General features: G+C 44.4%; 1 protein-coding gene across 2 annotated transcripts in view; it reads right to left on the reverse strand.

Annotated features, from left to right (window-relative positions):
* Positions 1–19,806: 19,806 nt before the first annotated feature.
* The window catches only part of GCLC (glutamate-cysteine ligase catalytic subunit), a 34,920-nt gene continuing 29,168 nt past the window's right edge, over positions 19,807–25,558 (reverse strand). For both annotated transcript variants that reach the window (XM_074861730.1, XM_074861731.1), the window contains 3 exons: positions 25,385–25,488; positions 25,162–25,282; positions 19,807–21,526 (listed from right to left, as the gene is read on the reverse strand). In XM_074861730.1, coding sequence (XP_074717831.1) covers positions 21,321–21,526; positions 25,162–25,282; positions 25,385–25,488 — 431 coding nt within the window. In that variant the 3' untranslated portion in view covers positions 19,807–21,320. The remainder of the gene's footprint in view (positions 21,527–25,161; positions 25,283–25,384; positions 25,489–25,558) is intronic.

Below are 25,558 nucleotides of genomic sequence, written 5' to 3' on the forward strand. Positions count from 1 at the left end.
TTAGCTGAGGTGCAAATGTGCCCTGCCCTGCCTTGGGGCAAGTGGTGCCAGGCCACAGCAAGCATGTCTCTGGGGTGCATGGCGGAGGCAGGAAGGCAGCACAGGGTTCCCAGAATGAACAGGAAGGGTGAAGTCTTGAACGTGGTTTTGCAAAGGAAAATAAGGACTGGAAAGGAGGTATCTTATGAGTCTTCTGCTGCAAACTACAGACCTTAAGGAAGGAAATCAGTGGGCATTATTCAGAGCCTCCCCTCTTCTGAGCATGGTATTTGTGCAGTAGGTATCATTAGAAGCTTTGGTTGGTTAGAGAGCTACAAGTCTCTTCTTGTGTTTAAAAGGTCCAGATTTTTATTAAAAATTAAATTATATTAATTCTAAAAGCCAGTGTTAGATGTGGCTGTCCTGATGCCACCCCTCGAGCAACATCTCAGCCTGCATCATTACGGAGACTTGCTATTACCTGTCAGGAAGGGTATGGGGTTGGGATGAATGGGCATGAGCTAAACAGAATTTTGGGACCCAGATTGCCTCCATCCTTGTCTAGTATCTAATCTGTTGGTCTCACCTGTTTGCAGGACAGTTTTGTGTTGGTAACATTAACCTCCATTTGGGATTTTCTACCCCAACTGACTGTCCCACTGACTAATGTCTCTTCCAGGTTGTCAGTCTGTACTCTTCTAACCATGGCTGTTAAGTGCAACCTTACAGCTGAGCACGGGGGTGTTTGGGCCTTGTTCACCAGAGGAACACAGAAGTCTTTCTTCACACTAAATTTGTGTGGTCATGTTGTCATATTAAATTAAGAACAGACTGATCACTGTGGTCAGGACCAAAGTTCCTCCATCAGGCCAGGACTCATCCCTCAGATATATCCAGATCATAAAAGCATTCACCCATTGCATATGCAATTTTTTCAAAACCATTACCAGCATTGCTAGCCTCTTTGTGCAGGTACTTTCAGAATGTCCTCTTTTTCTTCTAAAAATATGTACTTCCTTCCTGTGCCTCCTTCCTTTTTACATTATATAGTATCACTAAAATCACAAATATTTATGGTGTTGGCTGTTCATTTTAGTTAGCTGAGAAAAGGAATCAGAAGCTCAGAAAGTAAAACTGAAGGCTGGTGGAAATGATGCAGAACACTGGAAAGAGGACAAAGGGAAGTTATCTTAAGGACAAAGCTGAGGAGCAGAAAGAAATCAGATAAGATTTGAAGAGATGGTAACAAGGACATGCTGCCTGTAAAAGAAGATGACATTTTGAACAGGCTAACTAAACTGTAAAACAGTAAAGAATACAGCCAGATATATTGAATCTATTTTAATATTAAGTGGCAAAACCCAGAACCATAAACATCTTATTTTAGATAGAAACTGTAAGCTTGGCTTTCTTGGAAACATTTGCTAGCACCAGCAGTCCAGCCAGCTGACGTCAAACAGTCTCCCCAGCTTCACCAAGCACCTGAATCCTCCTCCTCCCAAAGAAAGGCAAAAGACCAGAAGGGAAAGATCCTGGGGACTGTCACCACTTCTGCTCAGCTCTTCAGGCTGGTCATGGTGCAAAGGGCAAATGGTGGGATTGCTGCTGAGCATGGCAGAAAACACACTGCCCTGCACTCAAAGCCCAACAGCAGCTAATCAAATAGCCCTCACCATTACTGATCCCTGATGACTTTTTTGTAGGGTGTTAATCAGCAAATTGGTTGTTTTCCAGCCCATGTGATTGGATACCGACTGCTGAAATTACCTTCAACAGTTTGAACCGAATTTGGTCTCTTTCTGCATGTCCTCAGTGCTAGGAGTGCTAGGGAGATGTGTTCGTGCCACGTTGTGACTGCAGCTCCCAACTGATAGGTTGTAGGTGGTGCCCTCCTCCCTCTGCGTCTGTCATTTTTTTCGTTTCTTAGAGCAAGGTGGTTAATAATTTTGCAACAGTTTCAGGTCACACAACTGGAAATTGCTCTTAAGGTGCAAAATATGACTGCAGCCTTATTAGGGGATGCACGCTTCCAGTCAGAAGAGACCCCTGCATGTAAGTGCCACCTAGTATTTAAGGAAGAGTATGTGCAGGCAGTTGGACCAAAGTGCCTTGACAGCTTCCCAGGTGACAGTTGGCCTCCATTACCTAACTGTTTGCTGTCAGCCTGCAGGATGATCATGTAAAACCTGTTAGCTGCAGGGATTTGAATAACAAGTCTTCTCTCCCAACTGCCACAGGCTGAGAAGACAAGGCAGGACTCGCTGATGCTACAAGCAGGGTGGGCAGCTTCCCATGGGAGCAAGCTGGGGAAGCTGTGGGCTGCCTGCCTTGGCTACACTCCCAAAATCCTGACACCTGCCCACCCTGGTCCCACTTTGCTCTTCCCAGCACCATAAGCAGAGTGCCTACACCCTTGAATTTTGCTTATGCTGTTGAGAAACCTGGAGCCAGCTGTCAGGTGCCCAGTTATTGTGCTTCTGTTGACAAACAGTAACTCATTAATCACAATAATTTACCCTCAGCATACCCACTGCAAGAAAACAGATCAATTTTTTCTCCCAGCTCTGTTTGGGCAGTTGCACGACTTCCAGGAGTTTAAGTGAGGAGAGAATCTGGCCCCTAATCTCCCAGGAGAGACACAGTCGCTGCTCGGAGCTCCTCCTCCCAAAACCTCTCAGCTCTTGGGCAGTTTTCCTGTTGCAAATTGCCCTGAAAGTATAAAAAAAGATCTGTTGAGGCAAGCTGGGCTGAATGTTTCATTGTTCCTTTGTTTCTAAATATGTTGAAGCTGATTTACTTCTGCTGCCGTCCAGTTACAGAGGAACAACTGCTTTTAAAAATAAAACAAACACCTCTAGAAACACAAGGGAAAACAATTGGGGTTTGAACATGAATGGCCATAAGCCCAAAGAGAATCATGTCTGACAAAAAAGAAAAAACAAATAGGTTTATTCCTGCTCTATATAAAGCAAACTGTATGTTTTTAAACCCATAAGAACAAACACCCTTTGTTTTCAGTGCACGTTCGAAAATGGTGGCATTGGTAGCAGGGAGAAAGAGTCTGAATGCTTTGAAGGGGGAAAATGGCATCAGCACTTCCCATCTTTGTCAGTGAACTGTTCCCCAACCTTGGCCAACATCCAGGCCCCTCCACTGCCCTTGCACTTCTCCCGAAAGCCATTTCCCCCTCACCCCTCCCAGCTGTCGAGTTCAGTGTTTGCTCTGAGGTCACTGAATAAGCCTGTTAGACAAGTACAAGGTATTATTAACATTGAAATATTTCTAAACTGATCTTGTGATTTTTTACAATACTACCAAGGATATGCTAGCACAACATTTCTTGCCAGCAGTAACTGCAGAAGCCAAAAACATATGATGATAGCGACAAATGTATTTTCGTGGTCCAGGGAGGGCTTTACTGAACATACAAGAATGAGCTCTAATGTCTGCACACTCCTTTGCTTGATTTCTTACTCTTTCTTCTAGGAATCACAAGAAATTTAGCTTATAGCAAGAGGTGATTTTGGTTTTGCTGTGAAAACAGCACAAATGAAGAGTTTTCACCTTAAAATCTTAAATTGTTTGCTAATCCTAACTACCAAAAGGTGAGAGTAATTTAAGAGAAACCACTTAAAGCACTTTGCGACCTCATTATGTTTTTGCGTCCTCTGGCAGTGGGAAAAGGTTTTAAAATGTGGATAGCTGCAGGCTATTTTATCTAGCCAGAAAGATGTATGTAAGTACATGTGTCAGTAGTGCAATAACCACTGTCTTATGTTGCAGTAATTTCAAATTATATACCATTCTCTTACACCTCCTGCAAAAGGGACAATTAAGGACAAGGTCTAAATGCAGCAAAGCCACCTACTGTACCTTCTGGATTTTGTAAAGGATGACGCTTTTACCAAAATTAAGATTTTTGTTTGACTTTTGTGTTACTTTCCCTGTTCCTGTAAAATGCACAATTCAAAGGCAACATTCAAAAGGGGAAAATGCTCCTCAGAAACAGCTTTCTCTCTCTACCTATTTGATGCTAATATCTGCTGTAGTGGAAAAGACTGGGCAGCAGGCAAGCAAACTGTACTCCTGGTTTGTCTTCCTCTTATAAATATGTTAAACAAAATTTTTCCCAAAATATATTCAGTGTGTTTGCAAAGGACTCTAAGGATATTGCCTTTATATGTTTAAACAAACCCTGAGGGCGGGTGTAGGTTATATAACATTATCAGTGACTGGATAAGCAGATAAGAACAACAAAAGATAATCTGTTTACCCAATCCAGTTGCAAAACCATCCTGCTGGATGACTTTCTGCTGTCAGTTATTGTCGGTGTAATGCTGAGGTAAATAACCTCAGTGCTGTAATTCCACATCTATAGCAACACAGGTGAGAGAACAAAAATTTGGCTGCCTACTTCATAGAATCATAGGCTGGTTTGGGGTGGTTCGAGTTCCAACCCCCCTGCCATGGGCAGGGACACCTTCCACTAGACCAGGTTGCTCAAAGCCCCGTCCAGCCCGGCCTTGAACACTCCCAGGGAGGGGGCATCCACAGCTTCTCTGGGCAACCTGTTCCAGCGTCTCACCACCCTCACAGTAAAGAATTCCTTCCTTCTATCTAGTCTAAATCTACCCTCTTTCAGTTTAAAACCATTACTTATCACTATACTCCCTGATATAGAGTCCCTCCCCATCTTTCCTGTAGGCCCCCTTTGAGTACTGGAAGGCCGCTATAAGGTCTCCCTGGAGCCTTCTCTTCTCCAGGCTGAACAGCCCCAACTCTCTCAGCCTGTCCTCATAGAGAAGGTGCTCCAGCCCCCTGATCATCTTCGGGGTCTCCTCTGGATGCACTCGAGCAGGTCCGTGTCCTTCTTATGTTGGGGACCCCAGAGCTAGACACAGTACTGCAGGTGGGGTCTCACCAGAGCAGAGCAGAAGGGGAGAATCACGTCCGTCAACCTGCTGGCCACACTTCTCTTGATGCAGCCCAGGATACAGTTGGCTTTCTGGGCTGTGAGTGCACGTTGCTGGCTCATATTCACTTTTTCATCCACCAATACCCCCAAGTCTTCTCTGCAGGGCTGCTCTCAATCCACTCACCCAGCCCATATTTGTGCTTGGGATATGTTGATATAAAATGCTCTGGACATCCATTACCATCAGGAAATTGTTTGCATGGCTCTGCACAGTCTTCACAGGTAACACATCTCTGCTTTGAGGTGCAATCTTTTTTAGACAAATGCCATGTAACTGGCAGAAGTTGAGGAGTGAACCATGAAGTCAGTAGCACTAGAAAAATGAAAATTGTTAATGTGACTACCTCTCTGTCATCTGAGTCAGGTAAAGGCCCTGCAAAACATTCATGGGTACAATCAGGTTTGTTGGTACAAATCTGAGGAAGTATGAGAACTCCTATTAAAACTCCTTTGTCTTCTGTCCTTTCTCCTCCCCTCTGTGCTCCTCCCTCTCTTTCTGTTCCTCCTTTCCACCACTCTTTCCATCTCAGGCCTCCAGAGGAAGGAAGATCTGCTCTTCTGCTGACAGCTGCACCATTAACTCTGGCTGCAGGTTGGTACCAGAGATAAAAGGCATGAACTTCTCGCAGCCCTGCACTTTCCAAAGGGAGATAGGGAGGAGGGTCACCCACAGTATCCACCTTCTGAACATCAGGACAGTCTCCTTACATCCTGTCCAAACTTCCCAATGCAGTGTTTAGGCCCTGAAAAACTTTCGCTTGGAGAAGATCCCTTACTGCTTTGACTTAAAACTTTTTAGTCTGAGATATTCAGAGCAGACATATGATGCTGCATCACACACAGCACTGTTCTAGCTGCCTAATTTCAAAAAGCAAATCACCCTCTGCACCAACCACGAGGCATCATTTTCTGCTCTTTCTCTCTCTCTGTTCATGTGTGTCTCTGCTACAACTCAGTCATTGGCCATTGAACTAAATTGGAAACCTGCACAAAGCTGAATGATTATTCATTTTGTACTAGTGGACAGACCAACTTGGGTTATGTTGTTCTGGGTATCTTGTACAGATCATTGGATCAGGAAGAAGTAGTAGATGAGGTCTTCGTCAGATAACTGGAAGAAGCCTCACATGATCAAAGTGATTTGGAGTAGTCAACATGGATTTATGAAGGGGAAATTATGCTTAACCAACCTCATAGCCTTCTATGATGAGATGAGTGGCTTGGTGGATGAGTGGATGGTTTTTATCTTGACATTAGCTAGGCTTTCAGCGCTGTCTCCTGTAACATCCTCACAGACAAACAGAGAAGTATGGCTTGATAAGTGGACAGTGAAATGGACTGAACACTGGCTGAATTGCCAGGCTCAAAGTGTTATGATCAGTGGCACAAAGTTAATTTGGAGGCCAGACACTAGGGGTGTACCCAGAGGTTGATATTAAAGCCAATATTACTTAACATCTTCTTTAGTAACCTGGATGATTGGGACAGAGTGCTCCCTCAGCAAGTTTGCCGATGATACAAAACTGGGAGGAGTGACTGATGCACCAGATGGTTGTACTGCCATTCAGAGGGACCTGGACAGGCTGGAGAAATGTGCAGGGAGGAATCTCACGAAGCTCAGTAAAGAAAAATACGAAGTCCTGCACCTGGGGAGGAATAACATCATGCTCCAGTACAGACTGGGGGCCAACCATCTGAAAAGCAGCTTTGCAGAAAAAGGCCCTGGGTGTCCTGGTGGACAAGCTGACCATGAGCCAGCAGTTCTCCTTCATGGCAAAGAAGGCTAATGGTATCCTGGGTTGCAAGTCGAGGGAAGTGACCCATCCCCTCTGCTTAGCACTGGTGAGACCACACCTGGAGTGCTGTGTCCCGTGCTGGGCTCGCCTGTACAAGAAAGGCCTGAACTTACTGAAGGGTGTCCCGTGATGTGTCTGAGAGATGATTAAGGGACAGGACCAACTGTCATATGAGGAGAGGCAGAGAGAGCTGGGCCTGTTCAGGCTGGAGAAGAGAAAGCTCAGGGGGAATCTTGTTGGTGGGTATAAATACCTGATGGGAGGATATGAAGAAAGAAGAGCCTCTTCTCAGTGGTGCCCCCAAGCTGAAACACAGGAAATTCCATCTGAAATAAGAAAACACTTTTTTACTGTGAGGGTGGTCAAACACTGACAGAGGTTGCCTGGAGAGATTGTGGAATCTCCATCTTTGGAGATATTCAAAAGCTGTCGGGACAGGGTCCTGGGTGACCTGTTCTAGCTGACCCTGCCTTGAGAAGGGGGGTTGGACTAAATGATTTCTGGAGGTCCTTTCCAACCTCAACTGTTACGTGCTTCTGTTCTGTAATTTCTAAATTGCTATATGTTTGAACTGCACTTTCTTTTGTCAGGAAAGCAAATCAGTTCCTGGTCATACAGGGAACAGGCAGTGGTATTAGACCCTCTCCATGCATAAGAACATCTGTTTGCTATTTTAGACACAAAGTCTGGATGTAGCTTTTCAGATGTGTTATAAAAAAGTTGGGCTTGAAGAGAGTGTGCAAAAAGAACATTTGTTATATGAAATTAAAATGCTGCTTGATTTCCACAAGGTTGAATCATAAATATCTGAGGCTTTGCCATTGCCTGGAGCTGCAGTATTTGACCAGCCTCCTCATCTGTGAAGGGCTTCTTGAGTTCTGTATAGTATGTGATATGCCATCAAATACTGCTGAATGTAACCACAAAGGCATAACATTTCTCTAGTTCTGTAGAGAGTCTGGTGGCAAAACCAAGAAAAGATTTGGGTACATGAAAGTTAGATGTCATTATGCCTAATTTATAGGTAGAGCCTGTTCTCACCAGTGGAAGTTAATGGGAGGTACATATGCTACATCTGTACTAGTAAATGTAACAGTCCAAGGGGGCTGACACAGCTTGAGGCCAATGCAACTCGTGTCCGTACAGGTAAACTCTCTCCCACTCTGAGCAGTGTGGCTGCATCCTGCCTGTCTGCGTAACTCTTGGGCCGTGCCTGCAGAGTGTGGGTCACCTCAGGCTAGGACCATTCAAGGATTAAGCTAACCGTATGTTTTCTGTGCACATCTGGCCAGCCAGAACTGTTTGCTTTCCTAGGACTGTATATGAGCCCCAAACTCTTTTTCCATCTCTGGGGTAGGGTTAGGCATCTCCATGGTTCAAAGCAACCAGTACTTCCATCGAAGAGGCTGGTTAATGTTAACAGGCTATTAGAGCAGCGTTGCCCAAGATGTGGACTGTACCCATTAATCAGGATATAAGACATGATTGGCATGAGAAAGAGCAACTGGAGGTAGATTAATACATTACTTGAGTAGTTAGGGAGAAGTGTGTGAATGACTGAGTTCACCTAGAGCAGGAGCATGGAGCAAAACAGTTGAAAATGCTGCTGTATAGGAAAGTCAATAGGAAACACTGCGGTTTTCTTTATATCCTGCTTAGTCAAGGCTGTTAGAGAGGTAACCCCATGAAGGCCCTGAGTCCTCTCAGGAGACAAAGCACCTACCTGTTCTGTGTGACTGCTGAGAGGGCTGGGCTGGCTTCACCCTTCTGTCAAAGAACATGGAAACATGGCTGCATCTGGTCTAGTTGCCTTCTGTGCCATGCTCTTGTGTTTGGAGAGCTGACCCAGAAAGCTGAAGACTTTAATTCAGTTGTATGCTCAGCCACTAACAACAACCCCACAGGAGGAGCCACCAGGCATGGTCAAGGCTCCCACCAGAGGAGGACATGTGTAGGCCTGGTGACTGGGAGTTTATCTGCTAGGGGAGAGATCTGAGTGGTCCATATTATCTTTTTCTGTACTCTACTAGTGACTGTTTGAATACCGATTCAGCCCCCAAAACCCAGGACTCCTAACCCAATGCCTGACTGCTAGGCTGCAGTCCTTTCTTTCTCCTATGCCCTCGTGTCAACTGAATTGTGTAAGAATGTAACTCAGTCAGGCCAGAGAGCCAGTGTTTTCTTTCTGGCAGATGTGGATGCTTAGGGAAAGAACACAAGAAAGTTGGCACAAAAAGATCCTTCCCTGACATATTTCCCATGTTCCATCAGCCTGTGTTTTGGGGATCTCCTCGGATGGAAATGGCACCCAGACCATGGCAACCAGAACACTAGATATTAAACCAGGTAATAATAATAATAGTAATGACAGTGATGATGATGACACTAACTACTGTGGCTACATCTTTTTCATTAGTTTGGCTACTTACGTCCCAAATCTGTATTTTGGCCTCCACAACATCTTGCAGTAATCAGTTCCACAATTTACTTAGATGATTTAATTTTATGTACCGCTACCATGTTATCCCCCCAGATGCCTATTTTCCAAGAGAACAAGTTCTAACTTACTTCTCCGTTGTTATGAAAGACTGCACAGTAATGAAGATGTCAGCACACTGCAGATTTAGACAGAGTTTTAAAAAATGTCTTCTGTTTTGTTCTCTGTGGTAGCAAAGTCAAATAAAGAGGATGGAGATTATGTGTATTTCAACCCTCTGAGGCAGCAGAACATCTCACCTTCCACTTTCAGAGAAGTGCCCTAACCACAAGGGTCTCATATGAAGTTTGAGACAACATCTTTTTCTGCTGAGCCCTTCTTGAAAAAAAGAAAGTGGCCACTACTGCATTTGTGGATTGCCATGGCCTGTTGCTTACCTTCCAAACTGAGTCCCTCTGGGACTTGGGCATTGCTGGTTTGGGCAGTGCCTGGATCTACACAGGTCTCTTGGTGTTCCCCTCTGTCTGGAGAGGTGTGTGCTGGGATGCCTGGGAAAGTTGGAGGTCAAATGTGAGAAGATTCTGGAGCTCAGACCCTTGTAAAAGACAACGAATGAGCAAGGGTCTGATGCCTCAACCCATCTTGGAAAAAAAAGTCAACATAAATGGACTTTTATCACTCCCAACCAAGACAAAAAATTGCTGTAAGCCTGCAAAAACCTAAATTAATGTTAGGATTACTTCCATAAGTGACGTAAAGCTTCAGCCGCTGCAGGACACAGCCTTCGTCACAGTTTCCACTGGTCGTGTTGGACCCAGCTGCTTTCCAGCCTCACCTGCATGAAGATCCCTCTCCTCAGCACCAAATCCTGATGTTTTGACTGAGGCCAGCAGCTGGCCTCCCTGTAAAAGTACCATTTCACCCCAGAAATGCTTCATTCTTTTTCAGTGTCTATTGGCCACACAGAAAGAAGCAGAGGGAGGATGGAAACCCCAGCTTTGCTCAGGAAGAAGGAATTGCTAGGATTTCTGGAAAACAGTTGAAAGTTGCATGTCTAAAACTGATTCCACGGTAGCCAGACATAAAGGAGTACCTGCCTGCCTCGCCAGGTGCCAAAGCTAACAAGGTGAGAATATGAAAGCATTTCTTGGCAATTGTTTGAGGATGTCTAAGTTGGAAGGAGTGGCTAAAAATTAGAGGAGCTTTTATTTTCTTTTTCAAAAATTTTCTTTTAAAGATTTAATTTTGCAAACAAAAAAGCCTTCCACCCCAAATTATATGCCAGCCTTATCTCCCTTGGACCATCAGGCTACACAGACACTGCCAAAGTCTCCCTGCTATGTAATCTTCCCTGGCTTTCTCCTTTCCTGCCCACTCTTGGGTTCCCTCCTGACTATCTGCTCGCTTTATCAGGTTGCTCTTTGGTGTGTTCTCCTCATCTTCTCACCTTTCCTACATGGCCTGCAGGTCTCCATTTCTGCTGTCTGTTCTCCTGTCTCTGGATAAAAGCAGAATTTCATTTGCCTGTCTCCTTGCAGACAATTTACAGCTCACTCTCTATGCCAGACCTATGGCCTTCTGCCCACACTGAAATCTCAGCTTGTTTCTTTGAGATTAGCTGCCAGATAAACTGAGCTTGGTCAAACTGGACCTTTTCAGCATCTCCCTCTTTTCCTTCTTCCTTCTTTTCTTGGTTAGTGGACAAAAAAATCCACACACAAGCTCGTAGCTTGGGCACTTGGTCCCCATGTCCAGATTGCCTAAGCCTTTCAGAGTCTTCCTTTGTAATGACAAGTAACGAGGCATTTTAAGAGGACTATTGGGTGACTCATATCTGTCTCCGCAGGTTTTTCTGTCTCTTCCACCACCTGGGCAGTGGGAAGGAGGCACAGCCTCCCACTTTGCATCCTTAGGATGTGGGGTTGCTAGTGTGCAGGTGCAGAGGGGCAGACAGATGCCTTCCTCTGAGGCAGCCAGGCAGGGTAAAATCAAGAGGCAGAGCTTATGCAGGAGCAAAAGAAACATTTGGCCGGGAGACTCAACCATGGAGATGTTCTACCTGGTAAGAAAGAGGGAGATGAAGGGGGGGTCCTGAAGGAGAAGGTAAGGCTGGCAAAGAGGGAAGTAACGATGAAACTAGCTTTTTTCTCTGAAAACCATCTTTGCAGTTCCTCTCAACTAGGTTTAGCTTTGCTTCTTGGAGCAGGCAGAGCTCATGGGAGCACTAGGACAGAGTAGCTGGGATTCGCTGGGTACAGGTGAATTCAGATTTTTTTCCCATCCCCACAGAAATCATCAGGCAGGTCACAAAACTGGGAACTTGGTGTTATGTCAGTGTTTCCTATCCCATCAAAAGAGCTTTTGAAAGTAGCTGCTAAATCACCAGCTCCTGTTGTAGGGCCTGTCATAGCAGCTGACCTCCAACTGGAGGTATGCCATGAAGACACAGCACTAGTATTTAGTGATTTCAGCACTGTCTGTAATGTCCCCTGGGAGGCACATGCCACCTGTGGTGTCCCAGGACACAGCCCACAGATGTCTTTTCATGGTATCTTTAGATAAACACAAATCTGGCTAATTTCAAGTCCTTACTGCCAGTGGGCTCCACCAGTAAGAGCTGTTTACAAGGAAGTAGCCAGTACAGACCAAGCTTATACATGCTCTGTATTTGTTTATGATAAAAGATAGGAAACAGGTATGCAAGGCTGTCACTATATCATCTCTCAAACTCTGGGCACAGCCAAGAAAATGTAAAGAGCAGTTTGATGATAATTGCAATTACAGCATCAGACTCACTGCACCACATCATCCCATGGGCTCTTCTAGACCAGTATCATGCCTCTGGTTGCCATACATCAACAGGAGGATCTAACTGTGGAGTGTTGTAGCATGTCATTGCAACAGCAAACGTGTTTGGCACCAAAATTTTCACACTACAAAACTGTTGGCTGCATTAGGACAAAAGGGAGATAAAACCCCCCTTTCAGGATGGAAGCAGAGCTGGAAATAGAAACCAGTTCTGCTGATGTCCTGACTAGTGATGTGCCTGGCAGATTGTCCCCTCTGCATAGTGTTCCTCTCCCCCAGAGAAAGAGCTTGCCCTGGTGTATCTTGAAAGCCATTACAGAGCTTTGTACAAACATAGGAGCACAGAAGGAAGACAGCGAGAAATACAGCAGCCTGCAGAGCTGTCCCCTGGATACCCTTGTTACGCAGTTTGAATCTTCCAAGTTTCCTTTCTGTTGCATGGATTTTGGTTTTCCAGAGTAGGATGAGGAATAACATCTTGTCCTAGTGCTGGGTTTGGATTCAGGGTAAGCATCACATTTTATCAGCTCATGGCAAGGCCAAACACGCCATGTCACTGAGGCGGGAGTCACAGATGGAAGGACTGAAGCAGGCTGCAGGGCTGCCCTCTCCCCTCCTAGTCATGCCATGTCTTTGAACCCTCATGGCCTGAGTGGCAGATACTGATGACACCATGTGTGCTGGGATGACTGGGAAGTAGAAAGTTGGAATAATGTGTTTCCAGGAACGTGTGGACACTCCATTTGGGAACTCTGCTTTTCACATGTGCCTTTGGAAATGGCCCCATCCCTCACCCAGCAGAAGCAGTGGGATTTGTGCCAGTCAGTCTACGCTGTAAGTAAAGGGGAAAAGACAAAAATCTGAAGTATGTTCTTTTGTGCCATTCCCTGAGGAGGCCCACATAGTTTTTTTAAAACAGTGAGTGAAGTTGTTGTCTAGAAGTGATTATTTTAAGAGCAAGATCTAACTGCATTTTAAAGCGCAATAGTCCTCTTCACCTTGCATGGCTGTTCAGGATGTGTCATGTCCAGAAGCACTTGGATGCTGCATGTTGTAATTCAGACAGTGGCAATTTTGCCCCCAGCGGTGCAATTGTGCAGCTGAACTGAATGTCTGAAAGGGACAGGCGGGCTTATTTTCCAGCCTGTGCTACAGCATATCCTTCAAAAGCACACCAGGTCTACCTGCTCGTAGGACATTTATACAGCACATCTGCACGGAGGGCTCCTGGTCGGGGTGTCCCCGGGGCAGCCCCACCACCAGCCTCAGGTTCCCTCTGCCCTTTCGTGGGGGGAATGAAGCAAGCGAGGGCTGCAGAGTGGCTGTAGCTGCTCTGCTGAGCAACCCCACAGGGGCACCATGACGTGAAGAGGTTTGCACCAGTTGCACCAGCTGGGGCTAAGCCCATGAGTAGAAACTCGGGCCAAAATCCGCAGGGGATTTGGACCTGAAATACCGCTGTGGCTCTGTCTCCTTTTTCTCTTTATTCCCCAGAGAACAGTTATTTTCTCTCTCCAGCTCACTGCATTGCCTCTTAACTTAGGAGGCCACCTAGGGCTGGCGCTGGGTTTAGCAATGAGCTTTTCCTGACCTCATCCCTGCCTGCACCATGAGCACACCCCAGCGAGGACCCTGGCTGTTTTTTCACTCTCTGTGCTGGGGTTATTTCGCTTTGCTGGCGATGTTAATGCTGTCGTAGCTCAGGGATCACATCGGAGTTTGTATTGCATTGCTCTAGTTCACCCGGCCGAGGTGAGAAATTACAGGCAGGAGTGGTTTGTGCTCAGTCCAGTTTGTGTCTGAGACAAAGTAATACACAGCCACATCTGCTCACCCAAATCAGGGCGGGTCTGGAGAGGCGGCTGCCGGCTTGACCTCCCTCTGGTAATATCCCTGGTGATCCTCTGTCCTATTGCTACTTAAAATCAGTCACACTGATGCCAGAGGGATGAGTAACACAGGAATGATGCAGGGTGGGGTGAAGGGTATGAAATGTGGGTGATGCCAAGCCTTGCTTCCCCTTGGTGGAGAGGGTTTTTTTCTGGAAGGCTTTCCTGTTTTTCATTAGGCAGTTCTGTGATGGTCTCTGGGCAAGGAGTCCCAGTCCCTTACACCGCCAAGAAAAATACTGCAAGTTCTTGGCCTCTGAATGCCCATGTTGTGAGTAAGCTGGCAGGGATTAGATGTCCAGCACTGCCTATGTGTGCACGGATGGGAACGGATGGGAAGGCGTATAGTCCAACTTAGTAAATGGTTGAAGGGAAAGAATAAAACTAACTGAAAGATGTTGGAGAGCTTGAGGTCATCTTGGCACAGCTGCTTCCCCAGTGCAAATCAAAGAGTGGTAAGAAAGTGGGACATTTCAGAGACTCAATAGTAATAGGCTTCACTCCTTTATGCTTTCTTCCCCTCTGCCCCTAGACTCTTCTTCTGAACATGACCTGCCAGAGCAATGTACACCAAGCAACTCCTTGCTTCCACATAGATTGGCTATAGTTAGATAGCAAGGCATTCTTTAAGATGCCTTCATCAAAATCTGTACCGTCACCCTCATAAAAACACTGCTTTCTTTTGATCTGATTGCATTTAATAGGAGTTTGGACTTTCTCCAGAGAAAGAACAGTTGTTGTTGCTTAAATATTTTATAAACTAGCATTTTTCCAGCCAGAACACAAACTCTTGCAAGTCAGTGATGAGGAGCCACCATGCACCAACACTTCCATTTGTGATTTCTGAGCACAACATATCTCTGGGTATTACCCTCACTTTGCTTCACTGGGGTCATTTTTACCTTCTACTGCCAGCATGATTACAGCTTTCCGATTATGTCATATAACAGGGATAGTTTTCAGAATGTCTGTGAGAGACCTTACTAAATTCAAGGGCTAAATTAACAGTTAGACTGTTTGTTTTCTAAGTTAGACTTAGAAAAGACTTTATAGCCATTTCTTGCTTAACATAAGCCATAGGATTTCACCCAGTTGTTCAATTTTTAACCAGCATTTATGGACAGTTAAACTTTACTTCTGGAAAGACATTGCATTGGTCAAAAGGAGATGAGGTGCTGTCACTCCCATCTCTAGGCCCTTGCAGCAGGGATGGGAGGGCAAGAGATGCAGGCAGCAGGAACTACCCAGCTGTGAGGTGCTCGATGGGGCTGCTGCCAATACTTGTAACCTGCCAGCTGCTCTGGTGACGTATGGTGCTAGTCAAGACCATATTACTTCTGTTCAGGATGGTGGTATCTCAGTGAGGAGGACCCAGAAATATCCAGAAGTGGAGTGCGGCTCAGCAGTGCTGCCTGCAGCTCTGCAAGGTTCACCTTTAGGGCTACCCACCTTACAGCCTTACTAGCTGATTTGGGAGTGTGTAAATAATATAAATCAGGAACATTTTCAGGAAACAATTTCCATTATAATTTGCCAATATGATCAGAATAAATACTGCATCTGTCAACTTTGATAAAGTCCTACCAGAAACCAGGTGGGCTTCTGTCTGGAAATGTGCTCACCCACGCTGGAGCAGTTTGTGAAGAGCTGCAGCCCATGGCATGGACCCATGTTGGAGAAGTTCGTGGAGGACTGTCTCCTGTGGGAGGGACCCCATGCTGGAGCAGGGGAAGAGTGTGAGGAGTCCTGCCCCTGAGGAGGAAGGAGCAGCAGAGACAACAGGTGATGAACTGACCACAACCCCCATTCCCCATCCCTCTGCGCTGCTGCGGGGAAGGAGGTAGAGAAAATTGGGAGTAAAGCTGAGCCTAGGAAGAAGGGAGGGGTGGGGGAAAGGTGTTTTTATGATTTGGTTTTATTTTCTTATTACCCTACTCTAATTTGATTAAACTAATTTTCCCCAAGGTGAGTCTGTTTTGCCTGTGATGGTAATTGGTGACTGATCTCTCCCTGTCTTTATCTCAACCCCTGAGCCTTTTGTTATATTTTCTCTCCCCATCCAGCTGAGGAGGGGAGAAGCTTTGGTGAACACCTGGCATCCAGCCAGGGTCAACACAGCACAAACAGTTATTATATATGCTGTTCCACTTTAAATACTAGCTTCAAATGTCTTTTTTACTAGGCTCTGCAGAACGCTGCTAGCTACAAGCCCATGGGTTGGCAGCGTCATTGACTTCCTAGTACCCATAGAAGTTTACTGGAGCTCTACTGGCATACCTGCTGCTGTTCTCCTCAAGCTCAGAAGGATCCCAGTGATAAACTTGAAATATAGCGGCCACCTTAAAGAAACCAAGAAATTTCTGCTAAGAGGAAGGGAAATAAGTTCACTGAGGCACAGCAGTGCATTATATTGCATGCAACTATATGTAGCAGAAAAGGAGGAAGGTCTGGGACCGGAAACTTGGGACACTGCAGCTTGCTTTTAATACAAACATCATAATTCTCATAAACTTTGAGACTCTGGGGAAGAGCACAGTAGAGCAGAGCTCTGTGGGTTTTAGTACCAGGAGCAGGGAGAGGTATAAGCTCTGCTGCTGCCACCTCCAGGGCTTTGCTCAATGGCTGTGGGAACTGTGGCCAAGAGGCACCAAGGGCAAGTGCCCTCACGCCAAAACCTGGGGAGATACTGATACTGCCCTGCAGCAGTCAGTAAAAGTAATGCTGTGGCAATTACACAGATTTGAGATTCACTGGGTTGTTTTATCCAGTACAGACAGGAGTTGTTGTGGTCTTCAGAAGAAAATACAGTTAATGCTTTAATTTTTTCCCGAATGAAGTAATGGAAAAAAGCAATGCAAATCCCTGTTGCAGTTACACCTATGTATGGAATGCACTGCATGAAGAGGGAAAACAGTCTGGATCAAAAACACAGAAATCCTGAGGTTGGATACTTTTATTGGGGATTTCTGCCCTAAATTTGTCACCTGCAGCCCTTGGTGCTCTAGCTCTGTCTAGGCTTTAAGCAGCCGTGGCTCTTCTTGTGGCCCTCTGAAGCCGGTCCCATCCAGCACCAAATCCTCGCACCACCTCTGCCAGTGTCAGACCATGGTTTCAGCATGTTTCCAGAAAGATTTTCAGGAGGGTTTGCAGAGGGATTTTCACTTCTTTGATACTGCATAACCTTAAATGAGCCATTTTATTTCCCTTTGCTTGATTTCCCCTTCCTCCTTCCTGATATCTTCTGTAGAATTTGGAAAACACTTTGCTATCTCAGGATGCTGTGGGGTGTTTTGCTTATTCTGCATCAGTACAGTATTTTGATTATATGATGTTTTACATAAGAAAAGGGTAAGTGCCACCCTCCCCTCACCTGAGGAGCAGGGGACCAGGAGGTGGCTGTCCCGGGGAAATAAGCCCAGGGCTGCTAGCACCCTCTCCCACCTTATCTTCTGTATGCCAAGGACACTACAATTCAATTTTTAATTTGCAGCTCAGCGAATCCTAATGAAGACAATATTAAGCACACGCAGTCAGAGGGAGGAAACCCAGTATCCCTTTTTCTTGCTCACAGTGCCGCTGTGCAGGCTGCAGGACAGATGAGGGAACTGTACAGTAACCTGGGCGCAGGGACAGCCTTCCCTTTCCTCACAGCAGCCTGTGTGGTGTTGGGCTTTGCGCTAGGGCTGTTGCTGAGCAGTGCTGCCGCTGTTTCCCACTCTGTCCCCAGGCAGGTAGGCTGAGGGTGGGCAAGAGGTTGGGAGGGGACACAGCCAGGACAGCTGACCCCCGCTGACCCCAGGGATGCCCCATGCCATATGGCATCGTGCTCAGCAATAGAACTGGGGCCCTCGACTCCTTTTGCTGTTAGTGGTTCAGAGTTACAGGTAGGAGACATTGTGCATCAGCTCTCCTTTAATTTCAACTAGATCTCATTCCTGTAAAACACTCTCAATCGCAGGCACTCTGGTGCCCTTCAGTTAAGGGGCACAACAAAGAGGTTACAGCAAGACCCACAATGCTGTGCGGATAGATGTGGTTTAGCTCACATGATGGAGTCACAAAACTTCCTACTCCACCACCTGCCCACCCCAGGAGCTGCACTGTCCCCCTCCTCCATCAGGGTGCAAGTACGCTCATCGTAAAGTTCACCTTTACAAATGTTGTTTCTGTTTCTCTCCACAGCTGCTTCAAGAAAGTACCAATGAACCAACACGTCTTCCAGACTTCGAGACCCAGTGTTTCTGCTATAATGCTCAGATGGCACATTCTTGTTTCTGTTCTACTGCTCTCACACTACTCAGCACTGCAGTCAACAGCCATCTTCTGACACCCACCGCAGCAAGGGAAACTATTGCATTTCTGTCCCCGCATCTGCTCTCCTGGAGCAGAGAACATCCTTACTTGCGTATTTTTGCATGTATATGTGTTGCTGTTTATCCTTAAGAGGCAGTTAATAGGAAGGGCCTGGCTCTTGGGAAGGGATTGCAGCAATCCTTTCCTGCTGAAATCCAGATCACACCATCCAGATAGCTGCTGCAGTAACCACAGCCATCACCGCTCCTGTAACCAGCTTCCCATGCAGCACGTCTTGCAAATTTGCTGCAAAAATGTATCAGCATGCCAAATATAATCCACTTAAAAATACTGAACAAAATCACTGCAAACTAAAGATGAGGTCATTTTTCAAGAAACCTCAGTGCAGCTTCTACAAGCTGCATGCTTGTTTCACAGAGGTCACGCTGCTTTTGCAGAACCAAAGTATCATATGAAACTCTTGCTGCACCACTCCCAAAAAGCCAAACTGCTTGCACAGCTCTGTGCACGTATAAAACGAGCCACACTTTGAAGATTTAGGCCATGATAAAAGCATAGCTGAAATAATCCAGAAATACACACTTGTACTCTGATTCTCGAGAAAACTGGGCATCAGAGTACTGTTTATAGCATCAAGACCTCTGGAAATCACAACAGATCTTCTAGCTGAAATCCAAGTGGAAGACATAAGCAAATTACTGGGGTTGAACTGGGGCCAACACATTAGCAATCATGGGAAGTACCATGACTAACACATTACTACAGTCTTTGGGCAAGGAATCAATCATGTTTCACTTCAGGTGCTTGGTGCTTCTTCCCCTCCCTTTGCTCATGCGGCTGTTGGAAAGGTCATTATTTCCATGAAAGTACTTTCATGACTACAGGACCAAAAATCCCAAACTCGTAGCCTAAGGGAGTTTCTCATGCTCTCTGCAAAAGGTCAGCCAGAGCTTCAGGCTTGGCCTGGTGCTTGCTTCGCCACCTCAGAATACATACCACAAAGCCACCTCTGAGGTATATTAAAAACTAGTGGCAAAGCTTGTCCTCCCCATAGCAACTGTGAGAGCTCTCCCTGTGAGAGCCTTCACTGTGCCACACCATCGAGAACAGGCTGGAGCACATACCTTAACTCTAGCTAGGAAGGTAAGCTGCTTAGATACCTCAGCAAACAAACAGCAGCTTTGTGCTTGATCTTTCACATCCTTTCTGAAAACATGCATACAAGAACTCATGAGGGAAACTTCTAGCCACAGCTTTTAGGCATCATGACAAAATTTGCTCTGTTACAGGATGCTAGCCACCTACTAAGGCCAGAAGAGTGATTTAGCATCCATTGAAAGGGGAAAAGGACATGCTGATGCAATACCAGCAGGAAAGCATTCTAACTTTTTTTAGAGGTCTTCCAAGCATAGCACCTGATGCTGTGCAACCAGACAGATGCTACCATGACACTGTCAATGACTTCTCTGCTGCACGGGGGGTAGACCATTTGCCATTAGTCCTGAGAAGTTTCACTGTGAACAAAATGAGTCTGGGTAAGATGGGCTGTACTTGCCAGGTATGCTACTCCTTTTTCGAATCTGAAAACATAGGTTCAAGTCATGCAAGTGACCAACACATACTGCAAATTTTATTTTTATTTCCTTATTACAGAAACTAAATTAGCATATGCCTACATCTTGATTAAAACAAATTCACCATCACAGAAAAAAAGCATTCTTTTTATTCTCTAAAGCATACCTGTGAACACAAAACAAAGTCTGTCAGTACATAAAAGCTTCTTAGTGCACCTCTTCATTGCAGTTTCTCTATTAGTTCTTTTTAAAAAAATCATTACACCTTAGGTATTTATATGTTTGCATTAAGCTTTGCATAATCTACCCATAACACAATTCACTTCTAGAAGTCAGTTAAGAAGCTAAATCAAAAAGGCCCCTTAAGTTTGCTGTATTTACAGTTTCAATGGCTAAATTTTAAATACTTTACAGACACTCCCATCACTGGCTCCCAATTCCCAAAAGGATTAGTGCATTCCATTATTTCTTTATAACTATTTTCTAGAGGGGATTAAGTTGTCCATACCTACAGCTATGCAGGTATCTCGGCTATCTACACAAAGTACCTTACGGGAAATAAACATGCTGACAAAAATATTGATAATGATGAATGACAGATGAGAAACTCAATCTTTAGGAAGAACAGACAGGTGTATGGTTTACGCTGCAGTCACGATGTCAACTGCAGGGACAGCAGCAATGTGGGAGAAAGAGCAGTTCAGGAGTGCAGAAATCCAGAGTGGGGGTCTCCGGTTCCTTTGTAAAGACAGCTTTAGGTCCAGCTCTCATTTCATCCTCTCTTTCACCACATCTCCCCCATTACTGCTTTTTTTGTTAAATCATTGGGCAGATTTCTGAACTGCGACAGCGTTCAAACTTACTTCAGAGGAGAAAAAAAATATAATGATGCATCTGCAGACAGGCAGACTTGCGTTATCTGAATGAAGACAGATCTGTTCCTCCGAGTTTCACAGCTTATGAGGGGATGCAGGTCCTGTGGCAACTGAGAAACTGCTTTATAGATTAACAAATGGGATGCACATGAATTTATCTGTTTTTACATACTTTCAAAATCCAAATGGAAGGAAGAGTATGTGTGATTCAGGTAGGTCCAGAAGATTTTTTTTTTTTCTTACATAATAAGGTAGATTACTGAGCACATTCCAGGTTAAAAAAATTACAGTAAACATTCAGTAACTGGAATGCATATACTATACAAGTACCATTACATTTACAAAGCTGTTCAGGACAATTTTTCTTTCTAGAATAAGCATAAAAAAGTTACAAGCTAATTCACAATAACTTTAGATACAATGTTATTAAAATACATTGATGTTAATCATAAAAATATTTTACTATTTACATGTACATTGTATAAACCTTAATAATAAGAATATGCTCATTTTAGGATGCCTTAAATGAGTATTTAGGCAGATTGGCCCATTTTATAGTGCAGTATCCCTTGTTTTGGTCTTCACACTATGAAACTGTACCAGATTCACAGTATCTTTGCTAGTGCTTTGCTAAAAGGCTTAAACTTTCTACTATTTAAGAAACTTTCATTCATTACAAAGAGCCAGTTTTGTTTCCGCTTTGTTTCTTATTAAATCCTACACCCAGTAGTTCAGGACATTCTGCCTGGCCTTGTGCGATTTGGTTGCATTTCCAAATAAGGCTATAATTCATTTCATCAGTTATCACGCTATCTTGCTTGTAGTCTGGATGGTGTGCGATAAATTCCCTCATCCATCGAGCAACTGTCATTAATTCTCCTGTGGGCAAGGGGAAGTCAAATTTCACAGTTTACACATCTAATTTAGCAGTACGATACCTAAAGTTCTATGCATTACATACAGAATTTATGAACAGTCCATGCTTTCATGAGAAACACATTCTTATACGTATTTTTAAATATGGCTTAACTGCAGGCATGATTAAGCTGACGCAATGCTGACAGTCTAAAATCCACTCATCTAGTGTGATCTTCAAACTTTCAGATGTTGTAACGAGCCAATGCAGAGAGAACTAACTACTGGAACAGATTGTGTAGCAAGAGATCCTAAACAAGTCATTTGACAGAGACTCTGGCCAAGACGAACCAACAGACACCTCTACAACAACTACGTATATAAAAAATAACTTTGTAGTTCATCTGTCCAACTCAGCTGCTAGCTTTGCTCTGTCTACCCTGACCTATTATTCTTTCTCCCTCTAGCAGCTCCCCTAGCACAAAATAGGCAGGTTTCTGATTATACCAAATCCTGGCTTGTACACACTGCCTCTGCTTCACTGTGCAGGGTACAGTTGAGCATGGGGCAGTCAGCAGGTGCTTAAGGGTCCCCGACACTTCAATACAGGGTCATCAAATGACACCCACCAATTGCAGGAGATCTGCATCACTGTGAAGTAGCATTTAGACTACTGAATCTGGCTCCTGAATGCAGCATATGCAGGCAAACCTCAAGTAGTACAAGTTTAAGGTAACTGACAGTAAGACATTAAGGTAGGCTGACAGGATGCTCAGAGCCTAGCAAAACTGTCATTGCTACTGGAACCTCAGGTTCCTTGTAAGAAAACAAAGAGCCGAGGGCTTCCACTACAGAAATCTTTTGTTTAAGGATATTACAAAAAGCAGGAGGAATCAAGTTAGTGACAGCAAGGAGGAACACACAAATAAAGAGTAAAAAGCATCCAAGACTGTTTAAAGATAGTCTATCAATGGTTTTGAACAAAGGTATATCAAACACAAATCAGAAAAACTGCAAAAAGTACAGGAAAGAGAAGCAGAATAAAAAATGTTATTAGAAATAAAAATGTCCCTCAAAAAACAGAAGCCATGTTTTAAAGAAACGAGGCCAGAGTTTACACTTATATATAAAAATAGGGCAGAAAAAAAATATCCAAGAAGCATTATTTGTTGAAGGCACTAAAACTTTCTCAAACCAGTGAAAAGCAGGGAGCCTGTAAGAAAATCAGTTGGGCCAGGATATGAGCAGAGCACAAAGAGAGACACGTTTTAGGATTAAGAGCTGCCGCAGGCCTTTGGTGTGGGAGGAGACAGGAGAGCAGCCCAGATCACACCAACACAGCCACCTGGAGGTCAGGCCGCCCGCTCACTCACCACCAGCGGAGATCTGTGGCACCCTCATCGTGAGCACAGCGCGCGGCTCCCAAAGAGCACACATGTATCAGGAAAAGGCACCACAGACTGACAAAAGGTGTGAGAACTTCCAAGCAAGGAGACACAAGATAAAAGGAACTGCAAGTTCAGAAGCAATATACTGAACGCTGATGAGAAGTGAGTAGAGAAACATTATCCTACAATGCAGAAACTCGAAGGCATATCATGAAATGACTAGGAAGTGCATTTAAACTAAAAACTACAGGAATTGCGTTTTTCAAAGAGCATGTAATAAAATTGTGGCATTTCTTATTGTATGACTTTATGGGGACCAAAAGTGTAACTGCTTCAAGGAGGGTAAGGCAAGGAACATGGAAATCATGTTTGTGAATGGTCATCAAGCACCACAATTACTGCACCACCTTTGGCTGAGAAAAGGCCTACACTGCAGATGGGCAGGAAACAGAAGAGTATGCCAGGACAAGGATCACTTGATGCTGCTATCTTAACACCGCTTTCGTTAATATTTGGTGATGGTCAGTAGCTGCTGCCTGCCTAGCAAACCTGTAGTCTCACTGAAGCACAGATGAACTATGTCAGGGCAAGGTTAAAGCCACAGCAGCTAAGGTGCCAGTGGTTAACTCTGTGTGCTTGGTGTTCACCATTTAAAGAGAGAAATCCGAAAAATGGCCACCCTTTGTGAAGACATCTCATGCTAGACAGGGTGCAGTTCAGGAACATTTGATTTAAGATTGAGAGTAAACTGGAATAATCCAGAGCTCACAACTGAGAAACATCATGGCACAGTAATACAATGCCTAATGCTTTTTATTCTGAGAATTCTGGTTCTTATGAAGCATCATTTAAAAATTATTTCAGTTTATCAGAGTTAAGATATAAACCCTAGACTTATCTACCTCACCCACACCTTTTAGGTCCGTGTAAATAAACAAGCTGACTTTTGCAATGCCTGCAACTTCACACCAGGTAGCAAAGTTGTTCTTTGCAAGGGGAACACCTGCCACATGGCATCATTAGCTCTTGGAAAAAAGCTCTGTAAGACTTAGGCATTCCTTGTTTCTTCAACGCATTTTTCTGCGGGAAAAACATCCAACAACAAACAATGGAATATTTTGAAAGCATTGCTATTTTGACAGCTGATGTGCCTCAGATGTTTTCTTCCTGTCAGTTTCTCTTGTCTCCCTCAATCCAAGCATCAAATACCCATCTATTCCCTGAAGGACAGAAGCCTCCTACAAACAAGGAGCCTCAGGAAAGAACATTTACAGCAAAAGTTCTAATTAAAACTTGTTACCATTCTGAAGTACTGCTGAAGTACTGAATTACTAGGCAAGAGAAAGTCCTGATTGTCACCTCAGCTTTAAAAAGGTCTTTACCTAGAAGCTTCTACAGCAATTTTCAAGAATTAAAAAGGAATGCAACACTTCAATTTAAAACCAATGAATATATTTCACTTGGGGAAAAAAAATAGATGTCTTGACTTATGAGACTGAAATTAACTGTCTAGCTAAATTCACAGCAAGGCAGGCATACAAGGGATTTGCATACAGAAAGGTATAAAGCTGCTGCAGACTGTGCTATGTGTCCAGTGCTAAATTAATTAGCCTGCATCTTTCACTTATTATACTGCTGCATTTTAAAAAAGGAGCATAAACAGCCATTATACTACCTGTCTTTGAAAACACTGCAACATGGGGAAAACGGGAAGAGCCTGGTTTGCTCTGCCTTGAAGGAGTTTTGCTACTTACAGAAGGACTTTCTTATCAGGGAGCTAAAGACTAGGTCCCATGCTCTAGCATACCAGAATTCAGTTATCAATGCTTTGGAGCAGCACAGTTTGGAGTCACACCAGTAATACCAGACCATCAGACCCAGCCTCACATACTCTTACAACACTTAAGTGACAGCCAAAGGGGATTAGTATATATGCAAACTACTACAAAGCGGACGATACACTGGCAAAAGCAGCACTAAGTGCTGAAAAAAGAAATCTTACATTGGAGATACACTACCCTTTAAGCTGTAACTGTATCAATTACTTCCAAATTAAGTTCTAAAATGGAGCATGAAACATTTATAAATCAGAATTAGACAGGACTAGATTTAAGCCAGAAAACACACTCCAGTCCTTTGCTCCTATGATTCAACACTTAACCAGACAGCCACAGCTGCCACCGGTTTTACCCAACTGAAAACTAGAGGACAGCCCAATTACTAAGTAGAAAAATGCCAGGAAAAATCAATGTCCAGAAGTGTCAAACATACCAGATGCTCTCTTTTTTATTAGCTTCAGGTAGTTTAGGATCGTGCACCTTGTGTCCACATCCACTTCCATGTTTTCAAGATAGGAATTCAAAATTGGGATCAAACCGGGAAAGACTCCTTCCTGTGTAAGAGAACAGAGTCAGCATAAAACACACTCAATTGGATTTCTGGGAGGGCGGAATGAAGGGGAAGGTTGTGTGTTCCAGGCAGAAGAGGCTATGACCTTCCCATTGATAATTGTGTCAATGCTCATTAAGGTGTACTCTTCTGTGTTGGTGCCTGTCCCGTTCTGTGCAGAGCCACATCCATCCACAACAGCGTTTCCACCTTCATGGGTGACAAAGGGAAAGGAAGAAACAGTTAGAAGGCAAGAGATGCACTAAACATCCATAACAGT

This window comes from Strix uralensis, chromosome 3, assembly GCF_047716275.1.
Source record: "Strix uralensis isolate ZFMK-TIS-50842 chromosome 3, bStrUra1, whole genome shotgun sequence".
NCBI classification, from domain to species: Eukaryota; Metazoa; Chordata; class Aves; order Strigiformes; family Strigidae; genus Strix; species Strix uralensis.